The sequence below is a fragment of the Cryptomeria japonica genome, chromosome 1 (genome assembly GCF_030272615.1).
Source record: "Cryptomeria japonica chromosome 1, Sugi_1.0, whole genome shotgun sequence".
Classification (NCBI taxonomy): Eukaryota; Viridiplantae; Streptophyta; class Pinopsida; order Cupressales; family Cupressaceae; genus Cryptomeria; species Cryptomeria japonica.
In genome coordinates, this window is record NC_081405.1 from 442994436 (window position 1) to 443010342 (window position 15907).

Sequence of the window (15907 nt, forward strand, 5' to 3'; positions counted from 1 at the left end):
TGTGGCATAACCTCCTTACATGAAGATAGGAAAGGAGATGATAAAGTTGGCACATAAAACCGAAAGAGAATGAGAAACCCAACTACCCCATAACCCACCTAGGAATGACAAAATAGTGGTTATGAGAGGTGGCACAACAAACCAAAAAAGGGTGTGTAACTCAACTACCCATGTGAGGTGGAGAGTTACACATGTAATTGAATTATTTCACCACGTGTCCTCATATTAACCACTTCTAATAACCTAAGAAAGCTTAAATAATATGTGTAGGAAAAATAAATACCCCCTAACATAGGGAAAATAAAAAACCTACACTAGCACCTCCCCTTAAGCGTAGATTAGGTGGGTGAAAAGACGGGTCCCAACAAATGAGGCCATGTTAGCTGCACCGATGTACAAAGATATCCCCCCCAAAAGTAGAAGCCCCCCATAAGAGGAATACACCCCCTAAATAGAGAGAGAAAGAATGAAGGACTAAGAAGCCCCTCCTGAAGTAGACACCTATCATATCCCAAGCAAAGATCTCAAATGAAGGAATGTGATTTTGGTGAAGGGTTTAATGAAGATGTCTGCAATCTTCTCTAATGTAGCACAATAGTTAAGATCAATGATGCCTTCCTGAATCAACTCCCGAATGTAGTGCATATGTATCTCAATGTGTTTCGTCCTCTGGTGATAAAACTGGATTTCTTGAGATATGTAGAACACTCTGATTATCATAAAAGATGATGGTAGGCTTTCTGATTAGAAAACCTAACTCAGTGAGAATATTTTGAAGCTAAATAGCATCAATAGTGGCATTGACTGCCCCTCGATTCTCAACCTCTGTCAATGAAAGAGAAATTGCAAATTGCTTCTTGCTCGACCAACAAACTGGACTAGAACCAAGTGAGAAGCAGTACCCTGAAGTAGACTTGTGATCTTGAGAATTACCTGCCCAATCTGAATCTGTATATCCCACCAAGTCAATATCCATGCCTGTTGCATACTGAATTCCATAATTGTGAGTACCCTGAATTTAGTGAAGGATCTGCTTAGTTGTTTTCCAATGCAACTCATGTGGCTCCTGCATAAATCTAAAGACCATGCCCATAACTTATTAAATATCAAGTCTCCTATGAGTCGAGTAGATGAGACTCCCAACAAGTTGTTGGTATAAAGTGCCATCAACTAAGGGTGAAGAGAACTTAGCCTCAAGTTTGACCCTTGACAAAAATGGAGTAGGTGCAAGCTTACAATAAACCATGCAAAATATGGAGAGTATATGTTAGAGTATTCGGGTATTTACTTGATTAATTAAACATTATTTGTTTAATTATTTAAGTTCCCTTTATCTCTTTTACACTTAAGCTAACTTTAGGTGCATATAATTAATTATTATGTGCAAACCTAGGTTTTCCCTTTTAGGGTTTCTTGACTTATTAAAGGTTGAGTTTTTTCTTTTCATTGTATGAAGAAGGATTATTATTGACAATACATTTTGGAGATTATTGAGCTCTCATCTTTTGGAGCATATTTTTTCTGTGTATTCTTTCCTTCTATGATTTGCTTCATTGCTTCTCCTTGTAACGGGTTTTTCAGCTTGCAGAGATTATTTGGGCTCTTGTGGTGTTGTATTTTCTCAACTCCTATATGGTATTAGAGCTTCAAATCTGCAGCTACTTGTTCTTGTTTTGAGAATTTTGCTTTGGAAGCAAATCTGGGGTTTTAGATTTTTTATGTACCTAGGCTTTGACGTTATTTCTGAGCACTTTGGGCCTAAACGGACCTCACCATCGTGCTCAGAAGGCTCGAAAACTCCTATGGTCATATAAAATTCGACCTATTTTGGTTCCTGAGCCTTTGGGTGAATTTTTTTCTTAGATCTAGGTCGTACGGCCCTGACACGCAGATCGAGAAAAAAAAATTTAAATTTTTTTTGCCTTTTTACGGCATGCAGGCCGAAATTTGCTTTTAAAAAAAAAAAATCTCAAAAAAGACCAAAGGAAAAAAAAGGGGTTTTAAAAAAAAAATTTGTTTTTTTTGCAAAAAATTTTTGGGGGGGCAACCCCACGATACGCAGGGTACCGTGGGGCCCCCTGCCACCACACAACCCTACAGGACCTCGAGCCTCGCACCCCCTGCTGGCCACCACAGGTTTTTTCCAGCACCTCAGCCCCCGCACCTCCAGTCCCCGGCCCCTTACGTTCTCTAGCGGCCCCCGCCGCCTGCGACCCCAAATCTCCCCACCCACTGCCGCCTGCAGCCCCTGACCCCCACTCCTTGCGGCCCCCAACTCCCCAGCCACCGCCCGACCGGCCCACCACTGCCTGCAGCCCCCGACCTCCTCCCTGGCCCCCGCCGGAAACCTCCCTACACCCCGGCCTCCACTCACCTCCGGCCGCCGCCGCCCAGCTACCGGGGAGACACCACTGAGCCACCAGAGCACCGCTCCCTGGCCTCCTCCACCCAAACAAGCCACCAGACCTCTTTTTTGGCATTTTTTCAGGGGGGGTTTGGTTTTTCAGCTCTATCTTGGGCATACAGAGTCATGTTTTCAAAAACGAATAGGCGTCCGAAAGCTGGTTCCGAGGCCGACCTCATGGTGTTGGTATTTTTTTTTCTAATTTTGTTGTTTGATATGTTTTTTGCAGTCAAAGTGAGGTCTCTTTTTTGCACTCCAGGAGATGTAGAATGAGCATCCGACCTCCGTTTTTCGAAAACTTTATATTTTCAGAAAGCGTGTGCTGTGTACTTTCCAGCCATCTAAGTTTTATTTCTAGATTTTGCCCCATGCATATTTTATTCAATTTTTTTCTTTTCAGCACTCTGGTGGATATCGTGGTTGTTTCAAGTCCTGGGATCTCTTCTCTGAGTAGGATGTCTCTATTTTGGTTCACGTTTCTATTTCCAGTCTTCTTATCATTGTAGCTTGTATCTATGCAAACGCACTGAAATAAAGTGTGATCATGCATTGTTTACTTGGAATCTTGCATATCTTGTGTCTTGTTGTACATGCACTATTGATCAAGTGCCATGAGGGGGTTGATGTTTGTCTGTTGTTTGCCATCTTCCTTTGTCAAGTGAGTATTCCTTCCATGAAATTCGCCTCATGATGATGTGTCTCAGCACCTTTGATGTTATTGGTTCTTTGTCATGCAGTTTTTTTTGCTGTCCTTTTCAGTGTTCCTGTCCCTCTCCCACTTCTGGATTATGAGGAGGTTTATCTTGTTGGTTCTACTACTTCCGTGGTTCAATTGATTAGCTCTTCAGGCTTTGGTTTCTCATGTCATCTGTATCTTCGATTTCAATTATTTTTGCCTTGTTTGCCTCCTGATTCGAGTAGTGTCATTTGAGGGCACTCATGCAGATTACAGTCTTCTCTACCTGGTCATGTTCTAATTCAGTGGATGTTCTTCAGATCAGTAGTTATTTTTCGACAGAGTTTGCAGGTTCTTCATGCTTCAGTGATATTTTTTTTCATCTCTTTTTGGAGTAGAGTTTTGTTCCCACATGGTTTTCTCTATTTCTCTAGTTCATAGAGATTTCATTGTATTTGGGTACCTGATCAAGCCTTGTTGTCGGGACCCATCTTTATTATTTTAAGTAGTTGTTCTAGGTTTTAGCTTCTCCCTAAGTGTAGCTTAAGAGGGGTGTTAGACTATTCAGATATTTACTTGATTAGTTAAACATTATTTGTTTAATTATTTAAATTCCTTTTATCTCTTTTACACTTAAGCTAACTTTAGGTGCATATAATTAATTATTATGTGCAAACCTAGGTTTTCCCTTTTAGGGTTTCTTGACATATTAAAGGTTGAGTTCTTTCTTTTCATTGTATGAAGAAGGATTATTATTGACAATATATTTTGGAGATTATTGAGCTTTCATCTTTTGGAGCATATTTTTCCTGTATATTCTTTCCTTCTGTGATTTGCTTCATTGCTTTTCCTTGTAATAGGTTTTTCAGCTTGCAGAGATTATTTGGGCTCCTATGGTGTTGTATTTTCAAAACTCCTATATGGTATCAGAGCTTCAAATCTACAGCTACATGTTCTTGTTTTGAGAATTTTGCTTTGGAAGCAGATCTGGGGTTTTAGATTTTTTATGTACCTAGGGTTTGACATTTTTCTGAGCACTTTGGGCCTAAACAGACCTCACCATCGTGCTCAGAAGGCCCGAAAACCCCTATGGTCATATAAAATTCGACCTATTTTGGTTCCTGAGCCTCTGGGTGAATTTTTTTCTCAGATCTTAGGCTATACGGCCCTGGCACGCAGATCGAAAAAAAATTGCCTTTTTATGGCATGCAGACCGAAATTTGCTTTAAAAAAAAAAATTCTCAAAAAAGAGCAAAGTAAAAAAAAGGGGTTTTAAAATTTTTTTTTGTTTTTTTTGCAAAAAATTTTTGGGGGGGCAACCCCACAATACGCAAGGTACTGTGGGGCCCCCTGCCACCACACGGCCCTGCAAGACCTCAGGCCCCGCACCCCCTGCTGGCCATCGCAGGTCTTTTCTGGCACCTCGGCCCCCGCGCCTCCGGTCCTCGGCCCCCTGCATTCTTCGACGACCCCCCATCTCCCTGCCCACCGCCACCTGCAGCCCCCGGCCCCCACTCCCTGCAGCCCCCAGCTCCCCGCCCGCCGCTTGACCGGCGCACCGCCGCCTGCAACCCCCAGCCTCCTCCCTGGCCCCCATCGGAAACCTCCTTGCACCTCGGCCTCCACTCACCTCCGGCTGCAGTTGCCCAGAACCGCCACCCAACTACCGGGGAGACACTGGGAAGCCACCGAAGTGCTGCTCCTTGGCCTCCTCCACCTAAACAAGCCATCAGACCTCTTTTTTGACATTTTTCAGGGGGGTTTGTTTTTTCGGCTCTATCTTGGGCATACGAAGTCATTTTTTTAAAAACAAATAGACGTCAGAAAGCTGATTTCGAGGCCGACCTCATGGTTTTGGTATTTTTCTTCCAATTTTGTTGTTTGACTATGTTTTTTAGTAGTCAAAGTGAGGTCTTTTTTTTGCACTCCAAGAGATGTAGAATGAGCATCCGACCTCCGTTTTTTGAAAACTTTATATTTTTGGAAAGCGTGTGCTGTGTACTTTCCAGCCATCTAAGTTTTATTTCTAGATTCTGCCCCATGCATATTTTATTCAATTTTTTGCTTTTCAGCACTCTGGTGGATATCGTGGTTGTTTTAGGTCCTGGGATCTCTTCTCTGAGTATGATGTCTTTATTTTGGTTCACATTTCTATTTCCAGTCTTCTTATCATTATAGCTTGTATCTATGCAAACGCACTAAGATAAAGTGTCATCATGCATTGTTTACTTGGAATCTTGCATATCTTGTGTCTTGTTGTACATGCACTATTGATCAAGTGCCATGAGGGTTGATGTTTGCCTATTGTTTGTCATCTTCCTTTGTCAAGTGAGTGTTCCTTCCATGACATTTGCCCCATGATGATGTGTCTCAGCACCTTTGATGTTATTGGTTCTTCGTCATGCAGTTTTTTTTTGCTGTCCTTTTCAGTGTTCCTGTCCCTCTCCCACTTTTGCATTATGGGGAGGTTTATCCTGTTGGTTCTACTGCTTCCGTGGTTCGATTGATCAACTCTTCAGGCTTGGTTTCTCATGCCATCTGTATCTTTGATTTCAGTTGTTTTTGCCTTGTTTGCCTCCTGATTTGAGTAGTGCCATTTGAGGGCACTCATCCAGATTACAGTCTTCTCTACCTGGTCATGTTCTAGTTCAGTGGATGTTCTTCAGATTAGCAGTTATTCTTCGACAGAGTTTGCAGGTTCTTCATGTTTGAATGATATTCTTTTTCATCTCTTTTTGGAGTAGAGTTTTGTTCCCATGTGGTTTTCTCTATTTCTCCAGTTTATAGAAATTTCATTGTATTTGGATACCTGATCAAGCCTTGTTGTCGAGACCCATCTTTATTGCTTTCAGTAGCTGTTCTAGGTTTTAGCTTCTCCCTAATTCTAGCTTAAGGGGGGTGTTAGAGTATTCAGATATTTACTTGATTAATTAAACATTATTTGTTTAATTATTTAAGTTCCCTTTATCTCTTTTACACTTAAGCTAACTTTAGGTGCATATAATTAATTATTATGTGCAAACCTAGGTTTTCCCTTTTAGGGTTTCTTGACTTATTAAAGGTTGAGTTCTTTCTTTTCATTGTATGAAGAAGGATTATTATTGACAATACATTTTGGAGATTATTGAGCTCTCATCTTTTGGAGCATATTTTTCCTGTGTATTCTTTCCTTCTATGATTTGCTTCATTGCTTCTCCTTGTAACAGGTTTTTCAGATTACAGAGATTATTTGGGCTCTTGTGGTGTTGTATTTTCTCAACTCCTATATGGTATCAAAGCTTTAGATCTGCAGTTACCTGTTCTTGTTTTGAAAATTTTGCTTTGGAAGCAGATCTGGGGTTTCAGATTTTTTATGTACCTAAGGTTTGACCTTTTTTTTTAGCACTTTGGGCCTAAACGGACCTCACCATCGTGCTCAGAACACCCGAAAACCCCTATGGTCATATAAAATTTGACCTATTTTGGTTCCTGAGCCTCTGGGTGAATTTTTTTCTCAGATTCAGGTCGTACGGCCCTGACACGCAGATCGAGAAAAGAAATTTAAAATTATTTTCTGCCTTTTTACGGCATGCAGGCCAAAATTTGCTTTTAAAAATAAAATTTCTCAAAAAAAAAGGGTTTTAAAAATTAAAAAAAAATTTTGCAAAAAAATTTGGGGGGGGCAACCCCACGGTACACAGGGCCCCCTGCCACCACACGGCCCTGCAGGACCTCGGGCCCCGCACCCCATGCCGGCCACCGCAGGTCTTTTCCAGCACCTCGGCCTCTGAGCCTCCAGTCCCCGGCCCCCTACATTCTCCAGCGGTCCCCGTCGCCTGCGGCCCCCCATCTCCCCGCCCGCTACTCCCCGGCCGCTGCTCGACTGGCCCACCATCGCCTGCAGTCCCCGGCCTCCTCCCTGGCCCCCGTCAGAAACCTCCCTGCACCCCGGCCTCCGCTCACCTCTGGTCGTCACCGCCCAGCTATCGGGGAGACATCGTCGAGCCACCAGAACACTGCTCCCTGGCTTCCTCCATCCAAACAAGCCACCAAACCTCTTTTTTGGCATTTTTCAGGGGGGGTTTAGTTTTTCGGCACTATCTTGAGCATACGGAATTATTTTTTTGAAAATGAATAGGCATCGGAAAGCTGGTTCCGAGGCCGACCTCATGGTGTTGGTATTTTTTTTTCCAATTTTGTTGTTTTACTATGTTTTTTTGCAGTCAAAGTGAGGTCTCTTTTTTGCACTCCAGGAGACGTAGAATGAGCATCCGACCTCCATTTTTTGATTACTTTATATTTTCGGAAAGCATGTGTTGTGTACTTTCTAGCCATATGAGTTTTATTTCTAGATTCTACCCCATGCATATTTTATTCAATTTTTTATTTTTCAGCACTTTGGTGGATATCGTGGTTGTTTCAGGTCCTGAGATTTCTTCTCTGAGTATGATGTCTCTATTTTAGATCACGTTTCCATTTTCAGTCTTCTTATCATTGTAGCTTGTATCTATGCAAACGCACTGAGATAAAGTGTCATCATGCATTGTTTACTTGGAATCTTGCATATCTTGTGTCTTGTTGTACATGCACTATTGATCAAGTGCCATGAGGGGGTTGATATTTGCCTGTTGCTTACCATCTTCCTTTATCAAGTGAGTGTTCCTTCCATGACATTCACCTCATGATGATGTGTCTCAGCACCTTTGATGTTCTTGGTTCTTCATCATGCAGTTTTTTTTTGCTGTCCTTTTCAGTGTTCTTGTCCTTCTCCCACTTCCACATTATGGGGAGGTTTATCCTGTTGGTTCTACTGCTTCCGTGGTTCGATTAATCAACTCTTCAAGCTTTGGTTTCTCATGTCATCTGTATCTTCGATTTCAACTGTTTTTTCTTTGTTTGCCTCTGATTCGAGTAGTGTCATTTGAGGGCACTCATGCAGATTATAGTCTTCTCTACCTGGTCATGTTCTAGTTCAGTGGATGTTCTTCAGATCAGCAGTTATTCTTCGACAGAGTTTGCAGGTTCTTCATGCTTGAATGATATTCTTTTTCATCTCTTTTTGGAGTAGAGTTTTGTTCCCATGTGGTTTTCTCTATTTCTTCAGTTCATAGAAATTTCATTGTATTTGGATACTTGATCAAGCCTTGTTGTCGGGACCCATCTTTATTGCTTTCAGTAGTTGTTATAGGTTTTAGCTTCTCCCTAAGTCTAGCTTAAGGGGGGTGTTAGAGTATTCAGATATTTACTTGATTAATTAAACATTATTTGTTTAATTATTTAAGTTCCCTTTATCTCTTTTACACTTAAGCTAACTTTAGGTTCATATAATTAATTATTATGTGCAAACCTAGGTTTTCTCTTTTAGGGTTTCTTGACCTATTAAAGGTTGAGTTCTTTCTTTTCATTGTATGAAGAAGGATTATTATTGACAATACATTTTGGAGATTATTGAGCTCTCATCTTTTGGAGCATATTTTTCCTGTGTATTCTTTCATTCTATGATTTGCTTCATAGCTTCTTCTTGTAACAGGTTTTTCAGCTTGCAGAAATTATTTGGGCTCTTGTAGTGTTGTATTTTCTCAAATCCTATATGGTATCAGAGCTTTAGATCTGTAGCTACCTGTTCTTGTTTTGAAAATTTTGCTTTGGAAGCAAATCTGGGGTTTTAGATTTTTTATGTACCTAGGGTTTGACCTTTTTTCTGAGCACTTTTGGCCTAAATGGACCTCACCATCGTGCTCAGAAGGCCTGAAAACCCTATGGTCATATAAAATTCGACCTATTTTGGTTTCTGAGCCTCTGGGTGAATTTTTTTCTCAGATTCAGGTCGTACGGCCTTGACACGCAGATTGAGAAAAAAAAAATTTAAAAATTATTTTCTGCCTTTTTATGGCATGCAGGCCGAAATTTTCTTTTAAAAATAAAATTTCTCAAAAAAGAGCAAAGGAAAAAAAAGGGGTTTAAAAAAAAAAAATTGTTTTTGTTTGCAAAAAATTTTTTGGGCGGCAACCCCACGGTACACAAGGCCCCCTGCCACCACACGGCCCTGCAGGACCTTGCGCCCCGCACCCCATGCCGGCCACCGCAAGTCTTTTCCAGCAACTCGGCCCCTGCGCCTCCAATCCCCGCCCCCCCCCCCCCCCCCATCTCCCTGCCCACCGCCGCCTGCAGCCCCCGGCCCCTGTTCCCTGCGGCCCCCAGCTCCCCGGCTACCACTCGACCGGCCCACCGTCGCCTACAGTCCCCGGCCTCCTCCCTGGCCCCCGCCAGAAACCTCCCTGCACCCCGGCCTCCGCTCACCTCCGATCGTCGTCGCCCAGCTATAGGGGAGACACCGCCGAGCCACCAGAGCGCTGCTCCCTGGCCTCCTCCGTCCAAACAAGCCACCAAACCTCTTTTTTGGCATTTTTCAGGGGGGTTTGGTTTTTTAGCTCTATCTTGGGCATACGAAGTCATTTTTTTGAAAATGAATAGGCGTCGGAAAGCTGGTTCCAAGGCCGACCTCATAGTGTTGGTATTTTTTTTTCCAATTTTGTTGTTTGACTGTGTTTTTTTGCAGTCAAAGTGAGGTCTCTTTTTTGCACTCCAGGAGACAAAGAATGAGCATCCGACCTTCGTATTTCGAAAACTTTATATTTTCGGAAAGCATGTGTTGTGTACTTTCTAGCCATCTGAATTTTATTCATAGATTTTGCACATGCATATTTTATTCAATTTTTTGTTTTTCAGCACTTTGGTGGATATCGTGGTTGTTTCAGGTCCTGAGATTTCTTCTCTGAATATGATGTCTCTATTTTAGGTCACGTTTCTATTTCTAGTCTTCTTATCATTGTAGCTTGTATCTATGCAAATGCACTGAGATAAAGTGTCATCATGCATTGTTTACTTGGAATCTTGCATATCTTGTGTCTTGTTGTACATGCACTATTGATCAAGTGCCATGAGGGGGTTGATGTTTGCCTGTTGCTTGTCATCTTCTTTTATCAAGTGAGTGTTCCTTTCATGACATTCGCCTCATGATGATGTGTCTCAGCACCTTTGATGTTCTTGGTTCTTCATCATGCAATTTTTTTTTGCTATCCTTTTCAATGTTCTTGTCCCTCTCCCACTTCCGCATTATGGGGAGGTTTATCCTCTTGGTTATACTGCTTTCGTGGTTCGATTGATCAACTCTTCAGGCTTTGGTTTCTCATGCCATCTGTATCTTCAATTTCAGTGATTTTTGCTTTGTTTGCCTTCTAATTCGAGTAGTGTCATTTGAGGGCACTCATGCATATTATAGTCTTCTCTACCTAGTCATGTTCTAGTTCAGCGGATGTTCTTCAGATTAGCAGTTATTCTTCGATAGAGTTTGCAGGTTCTTCATGCTTCAGTGATATTCTTTTTCATCTCTTTTTGGAGTAGTGTTTTGTTCCCACGTGGTTTTCTCTATTTCTCCAGTTCATAGAGATTTCATTGTATTTGGATACCTGATCAAGCCTTGTTGTCGGGACCCATCTTTATTGCTTTCAATAGCTGTTCTAGGTTTTAGCTTCTCCCTAAGTCTAGCTTAAGGGGGGTGTTAGAGTATTCAGATATTTACTTGATTAATTAAATATTATTTGTTTAATTATTTAAGTTCCCTTTATCTCTTTTACACTTAAGCTAACTTTAGGTTCATATAATTAATTATTATGTGCAAACCTAGGTTTTCTCTTTTAGGGTTTCTTGACCTATTAAAGGTTGAGTTCTTTCTTTTCGTTGTATAAAGAAGGATTATTATTGACAATACATTTTGGAGATTATTGAGCTCTCATCTTTTGGAACATATTTTTCCTGTGTATTCTTTCTTTCTATGATTTGTTTCATTGCTTCTCCTTGTAACAAATTTTTCAGCTTGCAGAGATTATTTGGGCTCTTGTGGTGTTGTATTTTCTCAACTCCTATATGATATCAGAGCTTTAGATCTGCAGCTACCTGCTCTTGTTTTGAAAATTTTGCTTTGGAAGCAGATCTGGGGTTTCAGATTTTTTATGTACCTAGGGTTTGACCTTTTTTTGAGCACTTTGGGCCTAAACGGACCTCACCATCATGCTCAAAAGGCCTGAAAACCACAACCCCACAGTACACAGGGCCCCCTGCCACCACACGGCCCTGCAGGACATCGGGCCCCGCACCCCATGCTGGCCACCGCAGGTCTTTTCCAGCACCTCGGCCCCCGCGCCTCCAGTACCCGGCCTCCTCCCTGGCCCCCGCCAGAAACCTCCCTGCACCACGGCCTCTGCTCACCTCCGGTCGCCGCCACCTAGCTATAGGGGAGACACCACTGAGCCACCAGAGCGCTGCTCCCTGGCCTCCTCTGTCCAAACAAGCCACTAGACCTCTTTTTTGGCATTTTTCAGGGGGGGTTTGGTTTTTCGGCTCTATCTTGGGCATACGAAGTCATTTTTTCAAAAATGAATAGGCGTCGGAAAGCTAATTCTGAGGCCGACCTCATGGTGTTGGTATTTTTTTTTTCAATTTTGTTGTTTGACTGTGTGTTTTTGTAGTCAAAGTGAGGTCTCTTTTTTGAACTCTAGGAGACGTAGAATGAGCATCCGACCTTTGTTTTTCGAAAACTTTGTATTTTCGGAAAGCGTGTGTTGTGTACTTTCTAGCCATCTGAGTTTTATTTCTAGATTTTGTCTGTGCATATTTTATTCAATTTTTTATTTTTCAGCACTTTGGTGGATATCGTGATTGTTTCAGGTCCTGAGATTTCTTCTCTGAGTATGATGGCTCTATTTTAGGTCACATTTCTATTTCCAGTCTTCTTATCATTGTAGCTTGTATCTATGCAAATGCACTGAGATAAAGTGTCATCATGCATTGTTTACTTGGAATCTTGCATATCTTGTGTCTTGTTGTACATACACTATTGATCAAGTGCCATGAGGGGGTTGATGTTTGCATGTTGCTTTCCATCTTCCTTTATCAAGTGAGTGTTCCTTCCATGACATTCGCCTCATGATGATGTGTCTCAGCACTTTTGATGTTCTTGGTTCTTCATCATGCAGCTTTTTTTGCTGTCCTTTTCAATGTTCTTGTCCCTCTCCCACTTCCGCATTATGAGGAGGTTTATCCTCTTGGTTCTACTACTTCTGTGGTTTGATTGATCAACTCTTCAGGCTTTGGTTTCTCATGCCATCTGTATCTTCAATTTCAGTTGTTTTTACTTTGTTTGCCTCCTGATTCGAGTAGTGTCATTTGAGGGCACTCATGCAGATTACAGTCTTCTCTACCTAGTCATGTTCTAGTTCAGTGGATGTTCTTCAGATCAGCAGTTATTCTTCGATAGAGTTTGCAGGTTCTTCATGCTTCAGTGATATTCTTTTTCATCTCTTTTTGGAGTAGAGTTTTGTTCCCACGTGGTTTTCTCTATTTCTCCAGTTCATAGAGATTTCATTGTATTTGGATACCTGATCAAGCTTTGTTGTTGGGACCCATCTTTACTGCTTTCAGTAGTTGTTCTAGGTTTTAGCTTCTCCCTAAGTCTAGCTTAAGGGGGGTGTTAGAGTATTCAGATATTTACTTGATTAATTAAACATTATTTGTTTAATTATTTAAGTTCCCTTTATCTCTTTTACACTTAAGCTAACTTTAGGTTCATATAATTAATTATTATGTGCAAACCTAAGTTTTCTCTTATAGGGTTTCTTGACCTATTAAAGGTTGAATTATTTCTTTTCATTGTATGAAGAAGGATTATTATTGACAATACATTTTGGAGATTATTGAGCTCTCATCTTTTGGAGCATATTTTTCCTGTGTATTTTTTACTTCTGTGATTTGCTTCATTGCTTCTCCTTGTAACAGGTTTTTCAGCTTGCAGAGATTATTTGGGCTCTTGTGGTGTTGTATTTTCTCAACTCCTATATGGTATCAGAGCTTCAGATCTACAGCTACCTATTCTTGTTTTGAGAATTTTGCTTTGGAAGCAGATATGGGGTTTCAGATTTTTTATGTACCTAGGGTTTGACCTTTTTTCTGAGCACTTTGGGCCTAAATGAACCTCACCATCGTGCTCAGAAGGCCCGAAAACCCCTATGGTCATATAAAATTTGACCTATTTTGGTTCTTGAGCCTCTGGATGAATTTTTTTCTCAGATCCAGGCCGTACGGCCCTGACATGCAAATCGAGAAAAAAAAAATTTAAAATTATTTTTTGCCTTTTTATTGCATGCAGGCCGAAATTTGCTTTTAAAAAAAAAATCTCAAAAAAGAGCAAAGGAAAAAAAAGGGGTTTAAAAAAAAAATTGTTTTTTTGCAAAAAATTTTTGGGGGGGCAACCCCACAGTATGCAGGGTACCGTGGGGCCCCCTGCCACCACACGGCCCTGGAGGACCTTGGGCCCCGCACCCCCTGTCGGCCACCGCAAGTCTTTTCCGACACCTTGGCCCCTGCGCCTCCGGTCCCCGGCCCCCTGCATTCTCCGATGGCCCCCGCTGCTTGTGGCCCCCCATCTCCCCACCCGCCGCCGCCTGTAGTCCTCGGCCCCCGCTGCTTGTGGCCCCCCATCTCCCCACCCGCCGCCGCCTGTAGTCCTCGGCCCCCGCTCCCTGTGGCCCCCATCTCGATCGACCCACCGCCACCTGTAGCCCCTGGCCTCCTCCCTGGCCCTCGCCAGAAACCTCCCTACACCCCGACCTCCGCTCACCTCCGGCCGTCGCTGCCCGGAACCGCCGCCCAGCTACCGAGGAGACACCAAGGAGCCACCGGAGTGCTGCTCCTTGGCCTCCTCCGCCCAAACAAGCCACCAGACCTCTTTTTTGGCATTTTTCAGGGGGGGTTTGGTTTTTTGGCTCTATCTTGGGCATACGGAGTCATTTTTTCAAAAATGAATAGGCGTCAAAAATCTAGTTCTGAGGCCGATTTCATGGTGTTGGTATTTGTTTTCCAATTTTGCTGTTTGACTATGTTTTTTTGCAGTCAAAGTGAGGTCTTTTTTTTGCACTCCAAGAGACATAGATTGAGCATCCGACCTCTATTTTTTGAAAACTTTATATTTTCGAAAAGCGTGTGTTGTGTACTTTCCAGCCATCTGAGTTTTATTTCTAGATTCTGCCCCATGCATATTTTATTCAATTTTTTGCTTTTCAGCACTCTGGTGGATATCATGGTTGTTTCAGGTCCTGGGATCTTTTCTCTAAGTAGGATGTCTCTATTTTGGTTCACGTTTCTATTTCTAGTCTTCTTATCATTGTAGTTTGTATCTATGCAAATGCACTGAGATAAAGTGTCATCATGCATTGTTTACTTGGAATCTTGCATATCTTGTGTCTTGTTGTACATGCATTATTGATCAAGTGCCATGAGGGGGTTGATGTTTGCTTGTTGTTTGCCATCTTCCTTTGTTAAGTGAGTGTTCCTTCCATGACATTTGCCTCATGATGATGTGTCTCAGCACCTTTGATGTTCTTAGTTCTTCGTCATGCAATTTTTTTTGCTGTCATTTTCAGTGTTCCTGTCCCTCTCCCACTTCCACATTATGGGGAGGTTTATCCTGTTGGTTCTACTGCTTCCGTGGTTCAATTGATCAGCTCTTCAGGCTTTGGTTTCTCATGCCATGTATATCTTCGATTTCAGTTGTTTTTGCCTTGTTTGTCTCCTGATTCGAGTAGTGTCATTTGAGGGCACTCATGCAGATTACAGTCTTCTCTACCTGGTCATGTTCTAGTTCAATAGATGTTCTTCAGATCAGCAGTTATTCTTCAACAGAGTTTGCAGGTTCTTTATGCTTCAGTGATATTCTTTTTCATCTCTTTTTGGAGTAGAGTTTTGTTCCCATGTGGTTTTCTCTATTTCTCCAATTCATAGAGATTTCATTGTATTTGGATACCTGATCAAGCCTTGTTGTCGGGACCCATCTTTATTGCTTTCAGTAGTTGTTCTAAGTTTTAGCTTCTCCCTAAGTCTAGCTTAAGGGGGGTGTTAGAGTATTCAGATATTTACTTGATTAATTAAACATTATTTGTTTAATTATTTAAGTTCCTTTTATCTCTTTTACACTTAAGCTAACTTTAGGTTCATATAATTAATTATTTTAATTAATTATTATGTGCAAACCTAGGTTTTCCCTTTTAGGGTTTCTTGACCTATTAAAGGTTGAGTTCTTTCTTTTCATTGTATGAAGAAGGATTATCATTGACAATACATTTTGGAGACTATTGAGCTCTCATCTTTTGGAGCATATTTTTCCTGTGTATTCTTTCCTTCTGTGATTTGTTTCATTGCTTCTCCTTGTAATAGGTTTTTCAGCTTGCAAAGATTATTTGGGCTCCTGTGGTGTTGTATTTTCTCAACTCCTATATAAAGTGCCATCAACCAAGGGTGAAGAGCACTTAGCCTCAAGTTTGACCCCTGACAAAAATGGAGTAAGTGCAAGCTTACAATAAACCATGCAAAATATGGAGAGTATATCAAGTGCATACTTGGGTTGTCCAAGGAAGATACCTAAAGAAAACTGATTGATCCCAATCCCCAAGATGTAATGTAGAAGACCCAAGTCTGGCATCAAAGTCTATCATGTAGAGTAGTTTTCACTGCCTTGATGGTGGATAAGTGACTCCATGTGATCAACAAGTCATCAACATAGAGAACTAGAAATGTGAGAGTATCATCCTACTGCAGAATGTATATGTTCATATTAGAATGACATCGAGTGAAACCACCTGTTCGAATGAATGAGTCCATCTTGGCATACCAAGCTCGAGGAGCCTATTTAAGGCCATAAAGAGAATTTCAAAGTCAATGCACAAGTGAGAGATCCTGGACAAACCCCAGTGGCTGATCCATGTAGATTTCCTCTTGAAGGTCACCATGAAGAAATG

General features: G+C 41.6%; 1 protein-coding gene across 1 annotated transcript; it reads right to left on the reverse strand.

Annotated features, from left to right (window-relative positions):
* Positions 1 to 4233: 4233 nt before the first annotated feature.
* LOC131065971 (uncharacterized) lies at positions 4234 to 13649 on the reverse strand. Its single transcript, XM_059210371.1, has 6 exons — positions 13387 to 13649; positions 11121 to 11397; positions 9115 to 9419; positions 6757 to 7090; positions 4411 to 4716; positions 4234 to 4248 (listed from the first exon to the last, which is right to left on the reverse strand). The coding sequence occupies exons 1-6, from the start codon at positions 13647 to 13649 to the stop codon at positions 4234 to 4236; spliced, it is 1500 nt and encodes a 499-aa protein (XP_059066354.1).
* Positions 13650 to 15907: the final 2258 nt, after the last annotated feature.

Bases quoted from the DNA above. Each gene is read 5' to 3' on its own strand.
- LOC131065971 (XM_059210371.1), bottom strand. From the start codon at position 13,649: ATGGGGGCCACAGGGAGCGGGGGCCGAGGACTACAGGCGGCGGCGGGT. The intron at 11,398-13,386 runs GTACCCTGCATA...TTGTTTGGACAG, and splicing joins TGGTGGCAGGGGGCCCCACG to AGGAGGCCAGGGAGCAGCGC. The intron at 7,091-9,114 runs GTCCTGCAGGGC...GTTTGGATGGAG, and splicing joins CATGGGGTGCGGGGCGCAAG to GAAGCCAGGGAGCAGTGTTC.